Raw genomic sequence first — 20,757 nt, 5'->3', positions numbered from 1 at the left:
AATGATCAACTTTCTTGTATATTTGTCCAGTTACGAATAAATAAAGTAAAAGATATTAAATAATTATAAAAAAAATTAAATATGAAAAATTAATGATACCAAGTCTTTGGGTAGTTATGTCAAATATGGCAAATTGGAGTATGGCCATAAAACATTTTCAATAACTTTTTTCCTGGAATATTTTAGGGCTTCTGACCTATTTATAAATAATTATTAATAGGTAGTTACTATTGATGTTTTTTTAATATGCAATCCCTCAAATACAATATTATACTTTTCTTAAAAATTGTATTTAAAAAACCTAAAACATTAAAGGTAGTTAATGTCAAATTAATAAAATAATTTTCCTACAATACTAACAAAACGATATTAAATCCCTTCAAATGAAAATATAATTTCAAAACCGAAAAACGCATTAAGATTGTTTGTTAACTTACTTTTATTGAGAAAATAATTTACATTTGATGATAAACAAGAAACTGATTTGTCCAAGACCTCCTGTGAGAAGTCAGTGGTCACTTCCTTAACCACTTGTTCCTTTGCATGGAGACATAAAATATACATTTTCAGGCCTCCTATTGGTTCAAAGGGTCACTGGTGATAATAAGGTTTGTGTGTTGGTCAACACCACCATGCAACATTGAACTGTATGTTAAGTGGTTAGTTTATTGGCCATCGACAATTAACAAACAATCACTGTTTTCAATGCTATCCACCCAGATCACTTTTTTATAGGTGGTTAGTTATATAACAACTGACCTATAAAGGGTTTGGCCCACAGTAAAAAGTGACAAAATAACGTAAAAAAAATTGTAGCAAAGAAATTATGTGAGGCAACAGTTCAAAATACATTCACTAGTAACATAAAACATATCTCGATTCATTTTAAATGTATAATATACTGTATAAAGGTGTAATATTACCTGAATCTGAAAAATCAGTTTACACATACATCTTAAAACAAACTATTTGAAAGCAAGATATTTGAAAAACTGTTTTTTATGAGAATACTGCAAATTTGAATAAAAACAACCAGCACTCAGATGAACAATTTGGGTTCAGGAAGGGCAAATATACGGTAGACACAGTAGACATGATTGTTGAGGGATTAGAATGTTGGAATTCCACTCAAAGTATTTCTCGACTTATTTAAGTTTTGTTTCTTTTTGTGTTGACTGTACTGACCATAATATACTGCTTGACAAACTGGAATCACATGACATTCGAGGAGTTCCTAACAAATGGTTGAGCTCATTTCTCAGCCACAGAACACAAAAAGTCCAAATTTAAAACCAATTTTCCAATTCAATAAATCTGAGCTATGGAGTCGCTCAGAGGTCCATTCTCAGTTCAGTCCTCCTTTGATCTAAGCCAATGACATAGAGAGGGTCATCACTAGTGCATGGGCAACTCGTGCAGTATGCTGATGATACAACTCTCTGTTTCAGGTCAAAAAACACAATCAAATTTGGAACTCAAATCTTTTGTAAATCTCAAAAATTGTGTCTAAAAATTTAAGCTCTAACAATCTCACAACAAATTTAATAAAATAAAATGTTTTGAATTTATCCTTGCGCCCTACAGACTCAGTGTGGCCGTGTCGCAATGTTGGCAGACTCCATGCTAGAAAAGGTCTATTCAATAAAATTCCTTGGAATACATTTGGATCAATAGTTGGCATGGAATGATCACATCAATGCTGTTTGTTCCAAGCTATCCTCAGGCATTTGTCTTTAGGTCATTGGCTAAATACTGCCTAATTCAGGTGCTGATGATGGTGTATTCTGGCCTCATTTATTCACATCTCTCTTACGGAGTAGTGCTTTGGGGAGCATGAGCAAATACAGACTTCATGAGGGCATTCCAACTTCAGAAAAAAGCTGTTTCAATTATTGCAAAATTAAAACCCAGAGAGTTGTACAAAGAAGCTTTTAAAATTCTGCAACTGTTGGCATCCCCTGTATCCTGCCTATACATCTTGAAAACCACAGTTTTGTATTTCTAAAGCACCTACAGCCATAACACAATACATAAACATGTTATAAAACCGGTACAGCATAGACTAACTTTGTTCCCATCGGTATGTGGGGCAAAAAGTTTACAATAAGTTACCTATGCATCTTCTAGATATAATTTGCCCAAGTAAATTCAGAAAAAATCTACATCAGTGGCTTGAGCAAAGGGCATTCTAATCTTTAACAGAATTTTTAGAGTATCAATAAGAAAATGTTCTATAGTTAATATAATTAATAGACTAATATGTTCCATTGTTTTATTTATTGTTTGTATTTGACACATTTTAATTCATTTTCTATTGTATTATTTAACTTAACAAACAAAACTGAATGTACAGTCCTTAACATAATTTTTAATGTATCATATATTATAATTGTTGTTTCATTTATTATACTTATTGTTATTTGATTTTAATCTATATTTTAAGGATTTCAATGTAGTTTAGTCTTTCAAGTTTCATGACAAATCAATAAATCATAAAATTATGATGTAATGTGATGCTTATGAAAAAAGTGAACATGTTTAGTCCTGAATGAAAACTTTAGAGTCATAGCCTAGAGTATTAAATTCTTCTACAGATAGGATGTTATAAATTATAGAAATAAGTCTTTAGGGACAAAGAAGACTGGGCTTAGTAAGTGAAAAAAGACAATAAAACTTCAGATTTTGTCCATAGACCATGAAGTACATTGTAGTAAAGAATAGTGCATTTCACTATTGTTTACTCATATTTGTAGCCTTTTCAAATATCCTTCAAGCTGAAATTAATAGCTATCTTGAGTTACACTTCAAGATTAAAACTCTTAAATATTGATTCTTTAAAGTTATATACAGCTACTAGTATTTGATAGCCCATCTTCAGCCTGATTACCACAATTAGTGACATGCCAAATCCTTTGTCAATGGTATTTAATGACATGCTTAAATGTGGGATTATTCACTGATATTCAGTTTATCTGTCCCACTACTCATCAATGTTGTGGAAGTGTTTACCAAATTCAGTTTCTGATCTTAATCCTGGAATTCCAAGGCTTAATCTGGTAGATGACGGGTCCTACATTTTAACTTTGCATTCATGCACGGTATGTCTATTCACCTTCACCACTCCTCTATCTTTTATTGCCTCCCAGACAAGTATTGTGTGAATTGTGAATTCTGTGTGTGTTTTGTTGCCTCAATAGTAACTGCGTAGTCTCATAGGCACTGGTAAGAGTGGTGTCTATGAACTTCTATGCTTTTTACGTTGCAAATAAGATTTCAAGTGATAATAAGCCACTTTCTAAACATGATATTTGCCATACAGATTAAAAAGCAAGAAAATCCTGGTTGGAGGCCTGGATAAAGTACATATTTCTAGATCAATGTCCTTGTGCCAGTCTATTGCCTGGATCCTTCTATGAGGCATTTTTGATATTCAGCTTGAACCTGAACAACCTCAGGAGTAAAACATTTTAGAATTCCATCCACCCATGAAGCATCACATGACAAGATTTTTCTGCTAGTGATGCTCTAAAGTTATGTGTGATGACCATCAAGAACAGTCATGCTTTGAATGAGTTTAATAGGAATAAACTGGCCCAAACGAAAACGAATGAGTTCAGCAGGCATCCATTGGCTCAAACTATGACAATTACATGTCAAATATATTGTGAAAGTTTATATTGATTAGTGTATTAATCACCTTTATATATAATTATAAAGTTATTACTTTTTTTGGCTGTAGTGTCAAGAGACTAAGCAATGGAATTAATGGTTATTTTCTAAAATTTGGGATCTCTTGTGTCTGCATTCTATAGCACTGGAACCCAATACACCGTCTGGTATAAATTTTAGTTACAGAATCAAAAATATGTTCTGTTATCATCAATATGGAGTAATACTACAACACATTTAATGAACTATGTGGTAAAGAACGCAGTTTCCAACTAGTTTCCCGTTTGAGACTGTACACTAACAGTAAACAGTGCCCAACTAGTGTCCTGTTTGAGACTGTACACTAACAGTACGTGGTGCCCATCTAGTTTTCAGTTTGAGACTATACACCAAAAGCAGTGGCCAACCAGTTTCCCGTTTGAGACTGTACACTAACAGTAAACAGTGCCCAACTAGTTTCCTGTTTGAGACTGTACACTAACAGTACTCATCTGTTTTCAGTTTGAGACTATACACCAAAAGCAGTGGCCAACCAGTTTCCCGTTTGAGACTGTACACTAACAGTAATCAGTGCCAACTAGTTTCACTGTATACCAATAGTAAGCAGTGCCCAACTAGTTTACGGTTTGAGACTATACACTAACAGTACGTTGTGCCCAACTAGTTTCCTGTTTGAGACTGTACACTAACAGTAATCAGTGCCCAACTAGTTTCCTGCTTGAGACTGTATACCAATAGTAATCAGTGCCCAACTAGTTTCCTGCTTGGGACTGTATACCAATAGTAAGCAGTGCCCAACTAGTTTCCTGCTTAGGACTGTATACCAATAGTTAGCAGTGCCCAACCAGTTTCCTGTTTGAGACTGTACACCAACAGTAGCAGTGCCCAACTAGTTTCCTGTTTGAGACTGTACACTAACAGTAATCAGTGCCCAACTAGTTTCCTGCTTGGGACTGTATACCAATAGTAAGCAGTGCCCAACTAGTTTCCTGTTTGAGGACTGTACACTAACCAATAGTTACAGTGCCCAACTAGTTTCCTGTTTGCAAGACTGTACACTAACAGTACGCTGTGCCCAACTAGTTTCCTGTTTGAGACTGTACACTAACAGTAATCAGTGCCCAACTAGGTTTCCTGTTTGGGACTGTACACTAACAGTAATCAGTGCCCAACCAGTTTCCTGTTTGAGACTGTACACTAACAATAAACATTGCCCAACTAGGTTCCTGTTTGGGACTGTACACTAACAGTAATCAGTGGCCAAGTAGTTTCCTGTTTAAGACTGTACACTAACAAATTTATATCTATAAGACTGTCTGGGAACAGAGGAGGAAAAATTACAAGAGAAATGGCAATGAAATTTTAATTGTTTTTTTAAGACCAGCTACAAGAACTGTATAGAGATAAATTGACAATAAAACATAAGTTTATGGCAGCAGACTTATATAATGCACTTGCTTGGTCGGTCACGAACCATTCAATACAGAGAGCACAATGATTACAGTATGGTATTGTAGGAACAGTAACTACATTATTGATAATATTTATTATTTTTTATTTCCTATCAAAGGTTCTATACAGTTAAAATCTATTCCTTACAATCTGGTGTCCAAATGGAGGCAAAATATCTGTCTTCTCAGTTAATATAACATTTAGTACCATATTTTATGAAAACAAACATAAGTCCTATCAATTCTTGATATATATCAAATTATTGCAGATTTGGTAACAACATTTAAGTTTATATTAAATATTTTCCAAAAAAATCAATTGATAACAAATCCACTGTTGTAATAAATCTTTTGCATCTTTTATAAAACATCTTTAATAAAAACAGCATATTTTGCCATATTGTGAGAACTACAAACTCTGATCTAAAAATTGTGTCATGTAAAGATATTATACAAAATTAAAACTCAAAGGTTTTGTTCCCAAACTATTATATTTTCACTTTTGTATTTAAGTAATCTATAAATTAGAGAAAACTAGATTTTAAAGTTTCATAGACAGCAAAATCCAGCAGAAAAAACTCGAAAAGATTTTGTTCTACATAAGAGGAATGTAGAATACAGCATCTGATCAAGCACATTGCATTAAATTACCTATAAATATAATTAACTAATTGAAAACACAAATTAACATTTAAAATAACAATGTTTTCAGTAATGATTTTATTTAAAATTGATACTTGTCAATTGAAATATTGTAAATGTATATAACACAAGGAACTGAATATTTTGTTACCACAATGTTACACGAACTTGTTGTGATTTACATACTGACATATGAGGGTTCTTGCCATGATGAGGTTTAATGAAATACAAATAAGAATATTTTATTTTTAATAATCACCCATGATAGAATATAACACCGGCGCATACAAAGGGTGGCTAACTTATTAGATGCTGCATAGTAATGTTTCAATGCCCTTCTGGTGTACAACAATCAGTTATATCTATATTACTCAGGAGGGCATAAATTTTTGACAATTTTCACAGACTTTTAGCATAGTTCTGAGATTAAAGTGTGATGATATGGTGGAGAGTGAGAAGATGTGGACGTCTGTGGTAGAGAGAAAAGGCAATTTTACAATTTACAATGCATGGATGAGTAATTCTCAATGACAACAAATAGAAATAAATGTAAACAAGTTTAGAAACAAGATTCCATGTGAAAGATAATAGAAAACTTTTTCAATACATAAGCTATCCCTGAGACCAGGCGGTCTGAGTAAAGGTTAGAATGACAGGCAATGAATAATTTTTTAATGGATTCAATATCATCAAATAACACCCTACACTTAGAATACAGTGTTCTCAATGTGTTTGAATTTTGGATGCCTGGAGAAATTAAAGGGTTCTCTAAGGTTGTCATATCAACTTAGAACCATAAAACGAGACAATATTTCAATGTTTCATTTATTGAATACTTATAAATTATATGCTATGTCTGTGTATTCCAGATCTTTGACACTGTGTGTAGACTAGTTCGCATTTATCTCCAGGTCATTCATGGGCTATGAAGGATAAAAACTGATCTGTTATTGTCTAACGGAACTCTAGTTATGGGACGAAATTGTTCCATATAAAATTGTATTGATTAAAGCAGTTTGGAATGTACAAAACTTCAAATTGCTATTTTATTTTGATTTGTCCAAATTTAGGAGATAATTTTTAATTCATGATGATGTATCAGCTATGATTATAAAAGCAAGTATGTAATTAAGAATGTTTTAAAACATTTTCTCTTCAATCCAATAATAGATATATCTGAATTTTAAAATTGCATTGGAATTAAAAGCATGTAACTTGATGTAAACCTTTTAATTTCATATAAACCAAGTTGAATTTTATATATATTTATAACTGTTGTGGAAATTCATAATAAAGATTATGATTATTTTATACAATGTTGAATTAGAGTTATGGTTCGAATATCAAAATGATTTCAAGGCAACAATGGAAATCAAAACCACAATAATTTGATAATTTCAAAATTTAGGAATACTGGAGGATTATTTTAATATTGATTCTAGATACACGAATAAAAACACATGTGTTCTCTCGAGATCAAATCTAAAAAGAATACTAACATTTAAAAAATTAAAACTAAATGAATATTTATGTATGGTAAATTAAATGTAATATATAAATCAATTGTATATACAACAATAACACACTTTAGTAACTTTATCAAAATGAGAACAAAACATCTCAACAATGCGCTCTGTAATACTAAATCTAGAGGAGGGAGAAACAGTAAGCTGGCAGAGCAATTAACAAAGTATAGTAACATTTTAGTGGCATTGTGAATGATTAATGTACTATATTATTATTATTATGTAAAAGTAACTAATAATAAAATCTTTGAAAATAATTAATTCTATAGGCTGAGTTTTGGTTTTTATTCTGAGGGTTGAACACCTGCCTCTGGAAAGAAAATTTCAAAACTAGAAGTAGAGGTGAGCATCATTATTTATATAAATTAATGTGTTCATTGTTAGTGTTTGATAAATACATTTCAAAATTATATTGAGGTTATTTCATACAAACAATTTGGACATAACTGAAAATCAAGATTCTTAAATGTTACAAGTTTGAAAAGCATAAATTGTGTTTAGAAAGTGTCTAATGAACTTTGAAATGAGATATATTTATACCTACCATAGAAATTAGATTAACATGATTTGATTTATTTTTCATATTGTTCAAAACGTCAGTCCACGAAGGACTATTTGTAACACAAAGCCTTTATTTCAATTACTTCCCTTAACACACTCATGCTGAAAGCGATCTTCAGCATCATGGTATGATGTATCAAAGACTTGCACATCCATCTGTGTCAAAGACAATGTTTTATGCGTTGACGTTTTCCACAATTTACGATGCCATCTATAGTTCTGCTGCTGCTACAAATCAGTTTAGGTTATCATGGCAGTTCATACTTTAGTTTGGACCAGTTTGTTTGTAGTTTTATTTATTTACTGTATACTGAGTTCAGATGAAGGTGAAAACTTGTAACAAATTTACGATTAGTGAAATAGAGATTGTTACATTGGTTCTGATGTGGGATCAGAGGATTGTTACAATAGTCATGACAGTTAACCTATAGTATTAAAAAAAACCACTAAATTGTCAATATTGCCAGATCAAATTAGAATCTATGTTCTGAAAACAACTACAACTATGTATACTAATTATTATCATCAACTAAAATCTAGCCGATGTGTTAAGTGTTTTACTACATATCACGCATTTAACTGAAATATTAATCCCAATAAATTTGTTATCTATGTGTTAATGAATTAAACAACTAAAAAGAGGTATTAAAATTAAAGAAAGGTTACAGATGAATTTTATTAAGCATAAAAATTAATAGTAGTTGGTATCGACAATCATCTAGATACATTAGTTCAAATACTAATGATATCTGGAAATAGACAGATTATGAAATAAAAGATGTATAAATGTACTGACTATGTCTTTAGTTTTAGACTAATATAACTTTTATGTGTATTTGACTGGTATTTTGGATTTATACAATCTTTTTAGTCAGTACATGCTATTAATTGAAAATATCACCAATGACCTTGTAAAATCAATCATATTGACAAATATATTACCGATTAACACTCCAAAGGTTTAAGGAGTCTGAATGAACCTTTACAAATTAACCAAAATAGGCGTGAGCACAAAATAATAGATGACCAGATCTAGGATTAAAGCATATTCATAACTATTCAATTTGTATAAAAGCACATCACTAAATATATGTGCACATGATAAAACATGATGGACTGTTTGGATAGTTTTAGGGTCAAAACATACAAGAAGAAATATTTTAATACTTTAGTGTATCATTGAACACATTTTAATTGATTTTAGAAACAGGAGACACTATTGTTGTTAACCCTTTAAAGAAGAGCAGACTAGTTATAGCCCTCACAGTGCGTTATCGAAGTAGATGTGCAGGATACCTCTCCACTTTTTGTTTAAATACATTCACAATTCATGTCAAAATAAAAAAGTTAAATTTTCTATGTGTCATTTTATTGTCAATTCTTTTACAAATACTTTATGTTGGAAGTGTTAAAAGCCACTTCTATTTTTTCATGACGTAACACCTGTCAAATTTATTCAATATCTTGCTCTAGCTATTACAATGAATGTAACAAATTTTTTTAGCTTTTATATCAAATTTTGATTTCTAGCACCAATCGGAATGTGGAAAACGCCAATCGGCATAATCTTGCTTGTTAGCCACAATGAAAAAATTAAATAAACAGAAAAATAAGATTAAAAATATTTGTACCCAATCAAATAATTATTAAATTGTGTTATGTTTTAGACATATTTATTGTGAATAATATAATATAAATAACTAATGTATGTTTTATTTATACTTAATTTAAACATTCATAAATATTGTATTTTTCTTATTTTTACCTTTGTCTTCTTCAGCATGCCTTTCAAAAATTAGATATTTCTAAAGTATGAAAAATTAGTACCAGAAAAATGTTGATTGCCCCAAAAGGACTAAAGCTAACAGACAATAATTATAACTGTTTGAAACCTGTACTATTTTAAATAACATGTAATAGAACTAAGCAACCTGCTTTAATGTTCAAAAAGTTCTGCTGGAATCCATGATTCAAATGTACATCATTTCAATAATTACATCCAAACAACACTGACTACACCATCAGTGTTGAAGATTAAATGAGAGGTAAAATGTTTACATATTTCAAAGGTCTGATAGTAATTATACATCATTTTATGAAATAAATAAAATATTCCATGCTTTGCCAGCTTACAAATATGGCAGGATATAAAATGGCCACCAGAGTATGAATAATTCTCATCACAACATCAGTCTGTCCGTTAACCATGGCACATTTAAGCTTACAACTACAGAGATTTTAATATTCTGTCCTATTCATTTTTTAAATTATATCTTCAAGGGCATGACGGTACACATTCAATTTTGTCTCAGTCTCCATTCATTTTCTGTTCATTCCTAATAACAGTACAACAAAAACAAGAGGATTGACGGATTCTACACTTTTAATGAATTTAAGTCAATGAATCTGTTGGTTAAATTTTAGTGAACAATTGCTTTTTTAATTGCAGTACAATTATGTAATAGAGGACTGAGTAATGACAAGCATACAAATTTAAAATAAAATTTTCATTCTGGTGTTATAAAAGACAGAGTAACATATAGACAGTAAAGATGGCAAAGGATGTATTTAAAGGAGGATATTAGAGTATAAACATGACAGAAGATGGAGAAGTAGGACAAGGGACAAGTGAAGTATGAGACCCTCTAAACCTGTATTGTGATTGGAGGATAGGTCAGAGAAAGAGTATAAGAAAAGAGAAGATGCTGGAGAAGACCTAAGCAGCGTGCCGGGACCTGTATCATGATAAAGTCGGATGTCTCACTTTATTACATTTTCCTGTGATACAATTTCTCTATAGAGATCACAGTGAAAGGAAAGCTCAGTGAAGTTAAGATACACAACATTTATTTTAACATTTGCTATTTTTAGAAATCGTAAATGGAGTTAACTAGAGAATATAAGCAGTTGATCCCCATATTAAATATTACAGAGTATACCTTGCTCAACAGCAGTCCTCTGCTGGGGAAAGAGAGGGGTGGTTTCCATCCTTAATCTAAGTTAATCCAGGTATAAATGACCACTTATACTTTGCTCTAAGAATAAACAAGACCTGGTCTTGAAATTCATAAACTATTTCTTTGTATATAATTCTTTGCAGCAATTCTTTACAGAAGACACCAATATATTTCTCCATTAAATTTTTAACAAAGAATTTTTGTTTTGTAATTTTTAACAAACATTTATTGAAGACAAAGGTTTTAACTTCATAAGATAAATAAATTTAATTGCATCTAGGTAACTATTCTTGAGATTTGAAGAGGTTTTTTAAAAAAATGAGAGGTTTTACAACTAGGCGGAGATCCAATACAGAACAATACACTTATGAACTTTACACCATCAAGGGAAAATATACACTTTCCAGAAGTGAATATAATAATGACATAATAAAGACAAAAAAGTCTTATATGGGGAAAGAATATAAAAAAATATAATTGAAAAGATAAGGTATTGGAAAAATTAATCCACTTTACGCAAACAGTTACAAGCCGACAATTTATACTAGATATAACTCACAATAATTGGTTTTTACTAAGGTTGTTCCTATGTGGATATCTATAAGCCCCCAAGAAAACCTCCATTATTAAAATCATGACCCTATCCCTGTAATAACATTGTGTACATTTTAGTAGTATCTAGTACTAGGTGCTCGATTCAGTCTTCGGTACCTCATGCCTGATTGTAAGCTTAATATTATTTCCAAAGTAATAAATTCATTCATGTATTTCATCCCCTCACATGTAAAATAAAAAAATCCTTTTGCCACTTTTCATAACAAAAATACGTTCGGAGATGAAATTTCTTTAAACTATCCATAATGTCTAAAAAAGCCATTATTATACATACAAAACTCCAGTGCCAAAAACACTCAACCAAGCACCAATATTTGTTAGATAAAAATATATCACAACTTTACAACATCCTAACACTCTGGTGGCCGAGACAGAACCTACATCAACAACTAACTAACTAACTTACTTTTACAAACTTAACGTAACACAATCGTAACATTGAGTATAGTACCGACGATAGTACTCTAGGCGGGGAACTAAGTACAACATGGAAATAACTGGTAAAAGAGGGATTTCAACATTAAAAAGTGATAACTAAATATCTCATTGGAAAATGAATTAACCCTTTTAAAACCAAAGTCCAATCTATCAGGTCCTGGTCCATAGTAATGCGAAAAAGACTAGGACTTCATCTCTCAGATTCTTTATTCATTTCAATTTTGTTAAATATTAGAAACGATGAATGACATTTCCCTACATTTTAGCAACATATTTTTTATATTATGATGAAGTTTCTGTTGCGAACACAGTTATAAACTAGAAGGTTTCTTACATTATGTAGGCCTAAGAGTAATTTATTGTAGCTGCAAATAGTTTTTATTAACATTATATAATTTTTAATCTTGATTGTTATATAAATTTTATCAAATTGACTGTGGCAAATATATTAGGACATGCTAGTGAGAATATTCATGATCACCCAGTATAGAGCCACAGTGAAGATGTTAAAATTACCGATTTATATACTAAAAACAGAACATCAGTTTTTAATAACAAATGTTTGTAACCAATTATAAATTTTTTGGTAACTAATTATTTTTTTTATTGAGCATAACATTTTTAGTTCATTAGCTAACGATTATAAAGTGTCTTCAACAGTAACATTATTAAAAGAAATATATAGTTAAATCAATTTTAATATTTATCTATAAAGCTATATCTACATGACTCTTTAAATTATGTAATCTTTAAATATAAAATATCTTGACAATCAAATTTGTCCAAACTTATGCGCTATAAAATTTTTAACACATTATTAAAATACCTACTATAAAAGGAATTGAAGCAGTTTTTCATAATACTGTAAAATCATGTGAAATAGCTCGGTATTTTAAGCTATGAAGGCACTCAAACTATCTGGTCTTTTAAGAATGGTGTCTGAATTTTCAGTCTGGTCTTAAAAGGGTTAAATACATTGTCTTCACGAAACTTAATTCAAACTTTACAATGAGGTCAAATAATATTAAATAGCATAGGAATGTTTTAAATGTTTGAAAAGTAAAATTGAACTTCAATAATTAATTAAGAGGATGAGCCTTTCCTGTCAAAAACAAGTACCAAGAGCAATGAAGGAATATTTTTTTAATGTTAAAACAATTCTAAAATACACATAAAAGTGTACTACATAATTGGTTCAGAAGTGCATTTCAAATAAAAATATATATAAAAGGATAATTTTAAGACATATACATCCACATGTAAGATTACACGGTAAAATATTTATTTTTACCTCCCCTCCCCTTTGCATAAAACAAATAAAACTTTAGAACTTTATACACAGCTTTCAAAAGAGTCAAGAAAATGCACAGTTTTGTAATGATTTAAAGCTGATTATAAGGCTTTAATGCTTAAATGATTGTAAAGCTGGATTAACAAAAATAAGCTTTACAAAATTAAACAAGAATGATGTATTTGGTTCATTAATATTTAAAAATTATTTTATTATAACTTTGATTTTTAGTCGAGGAATGGCTTTTTAAAATTACAATTGTTTCTAACTCTACATCAAACACAAATAATTTGACACCACTTCCACAAAACAGCCAAAGTTATTATTAGAAAATGAAATGTTCAATAATGGGATGGTATTAAATTATTATCAAATCAAATGTTAAACTAACAGAACATCCTTGAAAACAATTTTGAAGACGAAGTGAACTGTAAAATGCGCCTTGATGCATAGTATTGCATTTAATTTATCCTCAATATATCCTATAAATCACTACTTATTCTTTGATAAAGTATATTTAAAAGGGGACATTCAGGATTCTATTTATTCAAACAATTGTTAACTGAGAAACTTTAGATTACTACTGGGGTTTAGTTACAAATCTAGAAATGAAATCAATGTCCTTAACTTAAACATGAACGCTGAGTAATGCAATAATTAATTCAGGCAAATGTATCAAACCTGGTTTGGATTGCAAAATGAGCAAGGGTGTCCCCTACTTGCCTTTATACTAAAACAAATCAATTGATGTTGCTGTGTTTTAAAACTGTTACTTTATATGAGATTAAAATAATTAAAGATTGTATGAAAAAGTTGTAATTTTTAAAATTAGTATAGAAATTAAAAACATAATGAATAAAACATATTTTAAAATACCTGAATTTTTGTGAAAAATGGAAAATTATAAAATATTTTACTCTAGTTTCCTAATTAGTGTAATCTCAAAAAGGTAAATTTGTGCTGAAAATGTTACTTTATCCTCAAAAACCAAACGGCAGTAATGCAGTCAGAATCTGCAAATATTTCTTTTCTTTTCTTTTTTTCATTTGCTTACATTGGCAAAGATGTTGACGTGATAAAAATTTGAAATGCACTTGGAGATATTTTTAGAGAAAGAAAATTACATAGTATGAAACAAAAACTTAAGCATGTTTATCCATTTGGTAACATAGGCATGTGAAATCCCACTAACAGGTATGAAACATTCTTCATTCTTACATTCTTACATTAACACCGCCAGACTAATAATATCAAAACTAAAATAGTATTTTGAGCTTTGTACAAGTAGTTTACGTTTAGGTAAAACAGTAACAGTCTAAAACTTGAATTTACAATAAAATATGGAGAATTATGTACAAGGGTAATATTATTTTGTTGTCTCTAAAACATAGACATTCTAGTGAACATAACATTTAGGTATGTGTGTGGTGGCAATGTAATTGCACTATATTGGTAATGGTTGTAATTAGCACTATAACAAAACAATAAAATTCATAGTAAACTTATAAAAGAATTGAATATTACACAGTAAAACAAAGTAGAACAACATACTGCACTTGAATATTAGTTTTTGTTTTGCGGGATTTTGTATCAGTTTAAATAATTTCCTTCCCTCAAAACTCATTAAATTTTATGGTTACATAACAATAACAAAGCATTTAATTAGGTTTTCAAAACAGTCTATACCAATGTACTTATCAGTTCACAGAAAAAATAAAACACAAAATCTTTTCCACAGCACGATCTTGTAGCCAGGTGTAGTACTACCACTGAAAGAGCTAGCAAAATACTAGCAAGGTCTGTTCTTTTTACTAAGCTCAGTATAAAGTTACGTTTTGGACAGTCTTTGCAATTGAACGCTGTGTGGGCGATTCATTACCGTGAGACAAAGGGCGCACCAGTGAACTGTTGCTTATTTTTTGTGAACCCATCTAATAACCGTAAACTCATAATGAAATTTTTTACTCACAAAAAATAATTTAACAATGTTCTAAAGCCAGTTAAGGCACTTTGAATCTTGAGAATAAACTGACAAATAATACCTCTCCCTCGATCTAATTATATCTTACGAATATCTAAGCAAAGGGGTCATCGCTTCAATTACTAAGTAACTAAAGACAAGCCAATGAACTTCAAAGGCAGCTTTAAAATTACCTATAAAAAAATAGTCAACACAATGTTTTGCAACTCAGCACCTGAGTGGTGATATGCACTCTAAATAGATAAGACATGCCCATCATGATTCAACTTTCAAAAATTATATATCAACTGTGACAAAAAAAAACTAGGATAGTATTTTATTATTCTCCAATATTAGAATACAACTCCATTTTAAAGAGATACATTTTTATTATTTTTAATGATACTGCTGCACTTTTATCCTACATACTTGTAAACAACCAACTTATCTTATATTTTGGATCATCCCCTAAAAAATTTACTAGACTCTAATGCAGCAAAAATTAATATTTTTCAATACTAAATGAAATAATGTGTATTAACATTACCTCTTGATGTACTGACTTGAACTGTCATTTATCAATGAAATATGGGTAAATTAATAAAATAAAAATATTACACTATTTTCATTTAAATTCTATTTCTAATGTTGTTCTCCTTTTGTCAGATGCATATCTTAAATCTTATAGATGAGAATTAACTAAAACAAAATAACAAGTAATAATAACTTTTTTAAATGCACTAACTCAACCAACCATTTAACACAAGAATAATATTATTGCACATCTCGGAAACATAAAACTTTACAAAGAAAAACAAAACATCTACCACCACACACTAACAAGTTTAAACATTTAAAAATAGTTATTTATAACTAAAACAACTTTAAAATATTGGCAAGGATATAAAACTCGAATAAAACTATTTTGATTCACTTAGAGTGAATTATTATATAAAACAAAATAGTATACCTTCTGTTAAAGCTATAAATGTGTCCTTGATTCTGAAAGTGAACAAACCCTGTGTCATTGTCTTTACCTTACGCTAAAATACTACGGACAGTCGATACAGACATTTACGTATTTATGAAAGCGTCGTCGCCCCAACCCCACAGGCACTAACTTATTTTAAAGTAAACCATTTAAAATATGGTATCATCTTTATCACACTTTCTTATATTGCTCGAGGTGCACCAGCACCCTATTATTCTAACACTACCTCCTCACATGAGTCCTTCGTTTGATTACTTTCGATGAGTTTTTTCCAGTGATGGTCTGTTTATACAACTGTAGTAAAATAAACATAGAAAGCTCATTGAACGCTAGTGGAACTCCTGAATAATTACAAATTATTTTACACTTGAAAATTAATTCATTTCATCTTTTCAAAAGTTTCACCTGAAGTGGTAAAACAGCACTTTAATATTACATTATTTGTTAGATCTTTCAGACCAAATTAACAATTGAAATTGAGGACATTGGAGTGCGTAATCCAAAAATGTGTGTTGAAAACATATATTATAGATTGATTTTCTTGGAATTTTTTAAACAAATGGTGCCACGAGCTAAATATAATGTTTTAAAAGGTCTTTAAATTTCTTTACTTAGTACTGCTTTATACCGATAGTGAAATTTATTAAGACCTTATGATGATGGAACTCAAGTAAAAAGTTACATATTAGTTATTTCAACAGGCCAGCACTGGAAAGCATCGAAAGACTTGATATCGGGGTCAGTTATTAGTCATTGGACGACAGTAGGAGTAGGGGGTAGGGAAGGAGGAGGCTTAAAGTCCTGCAGCTGAGGGGAAGGGGTGTACTGGTGGTTGAACATGGGCGCGGTCGTGTAACACTGTGGAAAGTAAAGCTCAGGCTTCACTACCGTATTAACAGTAATGTTCGGAGAGGACACGCGATGCTTAACCTCGACTCTACGTTTGCTCGCGTGAGGATTCATGTGATTCTCAATATGTCTCTTAACTTCCTGATCTGTTGCGAACCGCCGCCTGCAGTTGGGCATCGGACAGCAGAAAGGTCGGTCACCCTGATGTGTCCTCGTATGCTGGTCAAGGATTGCTTTCTGCCGAAAGTCCTTCCCGCACTGGGAACATTTGTACGGTTTCTCACCCGTGTGGATACGGACATGTTGGTTAAGGATGGTGCGCTGCCGGAAGTTACGACCGCAGTAGACGCATGTGTAGGGCTTCTCGTTGGTGTGGATACGCAGGTGTTGTGTTAGGTGAGATTGTTGCCTGAACCGCTTGCCACACTCCCCACACGGGTAGGGCCGAGATTCTATGTGGATACACCCGTGCTGCAGCAGTGTCGACTTCTGCTTGAACTCTTTTTGGCAGATGGGGCAGCGTACATACAACGGCATGCCAGCACTCCGACCATGCTGAATTACATCAGGAAGCATCTTCCCTTGGCCAAACACCCCATGTGTCATCCCTAAAAACAAGAATAAAAAAAGTTTTAACTACAAAATAACGTAAACCATGACTTTTAAATATTCATAAACAAACTAATATTGAAAATTAATTTTCCACCAAGGACATTTTCTTACCTTTAGCATCCTTGAAGTATGCTGGAAACTGCCCATCAGGGGAAAAACACTGGATATCACTGTTCTCGTAGCCTTGCTCTTTCTCTGATGGGAACGGCATGTCTTGTGGCCACAGCTGCCCGTTCTTGTACACCAGGTGTGGACTGACATCTAAACATGACGGATCATTCTAAACCAAACATAGAAACTTGTTAACCAATATTTTTAAGGTAAAATGAGAGGCTGTCTTTCTTTTTAACCTTACTCTGCTCATTTCCAAACATTGCAAATGCTCAGAAGACATTTAGAAAGCAGATTAAGGCAGATGACATTGAGCTAACCATTATACTCACCCTTACCGCACAATATTTTTGAGGTTCATTTTTTTAGCACATGTTGGAGAAACTATAACCTTAATATTGTCAGGAAGTTTGGTGCTAAACTTCAACCCCATATGTGAAGGAAGACGTTTGCTAACTCTAAACCAATGCTTGGTAACTCTAGAGCATTCCTGAGCCTGTGCCTGTAGTTGTGAAAATTACTATCATAGACCATTTCACATCAAGATCAATTACATCGTGAGATCAATGACAGAAAAAAAATCCAGAATGAGGGTAAATATTTGTTTATTGAGAAAATAACTTTCTCACAGTTTACAGATCTTAACGTTTATACAAGAAAACTGAACAATCCATTTTCCTTCAATCCAACAAATGTAGTTCAACTGTTTGAAAGCTTTTCCTGTGAATTGTTGCCTTTGGTTGCCCAGTGTGATCCAGAAAGGTTTCTACCTGAACACTAGGCACAGTAAACATCAGTCTAATTCAGTGCCGAAATTTGCGGTTGGAGAGAGGTGGGCTCCTTCGGTGTCAGAGGTTGTTTAGAAAGCAGATGTGGTAATCAATTAAATATTTAGATCACAAAAAAATCCTCCTCATTTTCTATTTCACAAGATAAATTATTTAAGGTTTGTAGATATTATTCCTTTGCATTTTTACAAAATCAATGGATTTAGTAAATGAAAACTTATATATGCTAAAGTAACCTGTTACAAATTAAATACATTTCAATAATCAATTTTTGGTGGTATATACAATTTAAAGAGGATTCCATATTTATATAAAACTGTCCCGTTTCACACTATTTAAATGGAAAAAATGTTTTCGTACTATAGTGAAATCATTATAAAGAGATATTCCAGACCCAATGTGCTGACGATTACATAATGATATATGAACAGTTCTTAAAAGGCTGATTCAGTTGGTGTGTGATGGGCAAGAAAAAAACTCATTATAAAAATAAATAAATATCAAAGTCTGCTTTAGCTGTTACAAACTGGATCCAGTCACTAGAATGAATCATAACATAGTGTACTATGTACTAAAATAGGTTTATTTAAAAAATACACAGATGGGTCAAATTTAAACGGGACTGATTTCCACAAATTTTAGAAGGAAGATCAATCTAGAAGTAGTTTATAAGCAGGTAGTCTGTATCTTTATGTAGGGGTAGAACCGACTGAAACTCTCTAAAATTCCCTTTATTATGAAAACAAGTAAAAAAAAAATAAAAATGCCTCTAGTGAGCAGCAATGGATTACAATCAAGTTATTGACCAAGCAAGAGGTCCAAAGAGGATTCAAGTGAAAATTTTATGGAAATTACAGGCACAGTCCAGGACCAATACTTTATCAGGAACTTGCGTGTTTGCTTGGCGTAAAGAATTTTCAGGAGGATGAGAAAAGATCAAGAATGAGAGATACAATCGCATTTTAAAGTGTTATCCAGATTTTTGTCCCATGTCTGTAAATAAGGATCACAAGTGATTACATGGAGGTTTTGCATAAACTCTTTAATTAATTCCAGCAAGAAGTTGTTGTCTTTCTCAGTCCCATCATCATCTATGATGAAACTTGGGTGCACCATTACATGCCTGATTCAAAACAGGGATTATGGATTGGAGGGAGAGGGGTGAAGAATGGCAATGCTGAAAGCAAAAGTGCGGTTGTTGGTATCAAAGGTAATGACCATTTTTTAGTGTGCTTTCTACGTTGTTTTTATACACAATTAATGTAAATTGTCTATCAATGCATAATATTATTATGATGTACTATATGACGTGATATTGTCATTTGAAGATAGAAGAAGAATTGACAAGTATCATTCTTTTGCACTACAGCGCCAGACCTCAAAATGCGACAAACGCCCAAGGCAAAATTGGTTGCATTTGAATGGGAAATCTTGGATCATCAACTTATAATCCTAATTTGTCACAATAAGAGTTAATCTTTTTGGATCCCCAACACAACAACTAAATTGTGGAAACGTTTGTTTGCAATTGCTAAAAGAATAACAAAAAATTTTTTATATTGATGGAAAGAGAAATGTTCCAATCTGATAAGAAAAATGTATTTCTAAAGAAGGGACCATGTAGAAGAATAGCATATATTTGTAAATTTAACAACACAAAGTTAGAATTTTTATAGAACTATGTATTTGATATAACCTTGTAGAGTGAAGTTATTGTTACTTATACATTTTGTTCTCACTGGTATATAATAATATTGTTTATATTTTGAGCACTGGTTTACTGACAATCATAATTCATAGATAAGATTTAGATTACTCTAACTGGTAAAAATATTTGTATATTGTTTACCAATCATAAAAAAATTTACTACATCCATTCCTGTTTCGCTTTGACTCAATAAATAGACTTTCGATACCTGATGCTTTGAGGGTGAGACATTGATGTCCTTTATGAACTGGTCACTAATTTGTTATTTAGCGATTCCATAACTTTGCAAAGGTTCAAATGAAAGTCAATGAAATGTTATTTCACTTGATAAACTTTGGAGTGAATTGGTGTTTTTGTGTTTTATTTACATGTTCATTTTAAAATTTACGCAATTGTCTACCATATGTGTAAATGTAAATAAATGGTGAAAATTTGCTTTTATAATGTCCAAAACAATATCGGATGCTTACGTAAACGGCAAAACTTTGATTAATAAGTGAGTTAGGTGCCATGGACATTTGAAGAATGTTCGAAATGTAAGTATTACATTGTTTTGATATTGCTCCAATGTTACTGTCATCCCAAAGT

At 31.5% G+C, this 20,757-nt stretch overlaps 1 protein-coding gene across 3 annotated transcripts in view; it reads right to left on the bottom strand.

Annotated features, from left to right (window-relative positions):
• Positions 1-5,018: 5,018 nt before the first annotated feature.
• The window catches only part of LOC124354213 (zinc finger protein 502-like), a 69,599-nt gene continuing 53,860 nt past the window's right edge, over positions 5,019-20,757 (bottom strand). For all 3 annotated transcript variants that reach the window (XM_046804501.1, XM_046804503.1, XM_046804502.1), the window contains 2 exons: positions 17,674-17,823; positions 5,019-17,558 (listed from right to left, as the gene is read on the bottom strand). In XM_046804501.1, coding sequence (XP_046660457.1) covers positions 16,852-17,558; positions 17,674-17,823 — 857 coding nt within the window. In that variant the 3' untranslated portion in view covers positions 5,019-16,851. The remainder of the gene's footprint in view (positions 17,559-17,673; positions 17,824-20,757) is intronic.

Source organism: Homalodisca vitripennis, chromosome 2 (genome assembly GCF_021130785.1).
Source record: "Homalodisca vitripennis isolate AUS2020 chromosome 2, UT_GWSS_2.1, whole genome shotgun sequence".
NCBI lineage: Eukaryota > Metazoa > Arthropoda > Insecta > Hemiptera > Cicadellidae > Homalodisca > Homalodisca vitripennis.
The sequence above is the reverse complement of the archived record's forward strand: the minus strand, read 5'-3'. Positions and strand labels throughout refer to the sequence as shown.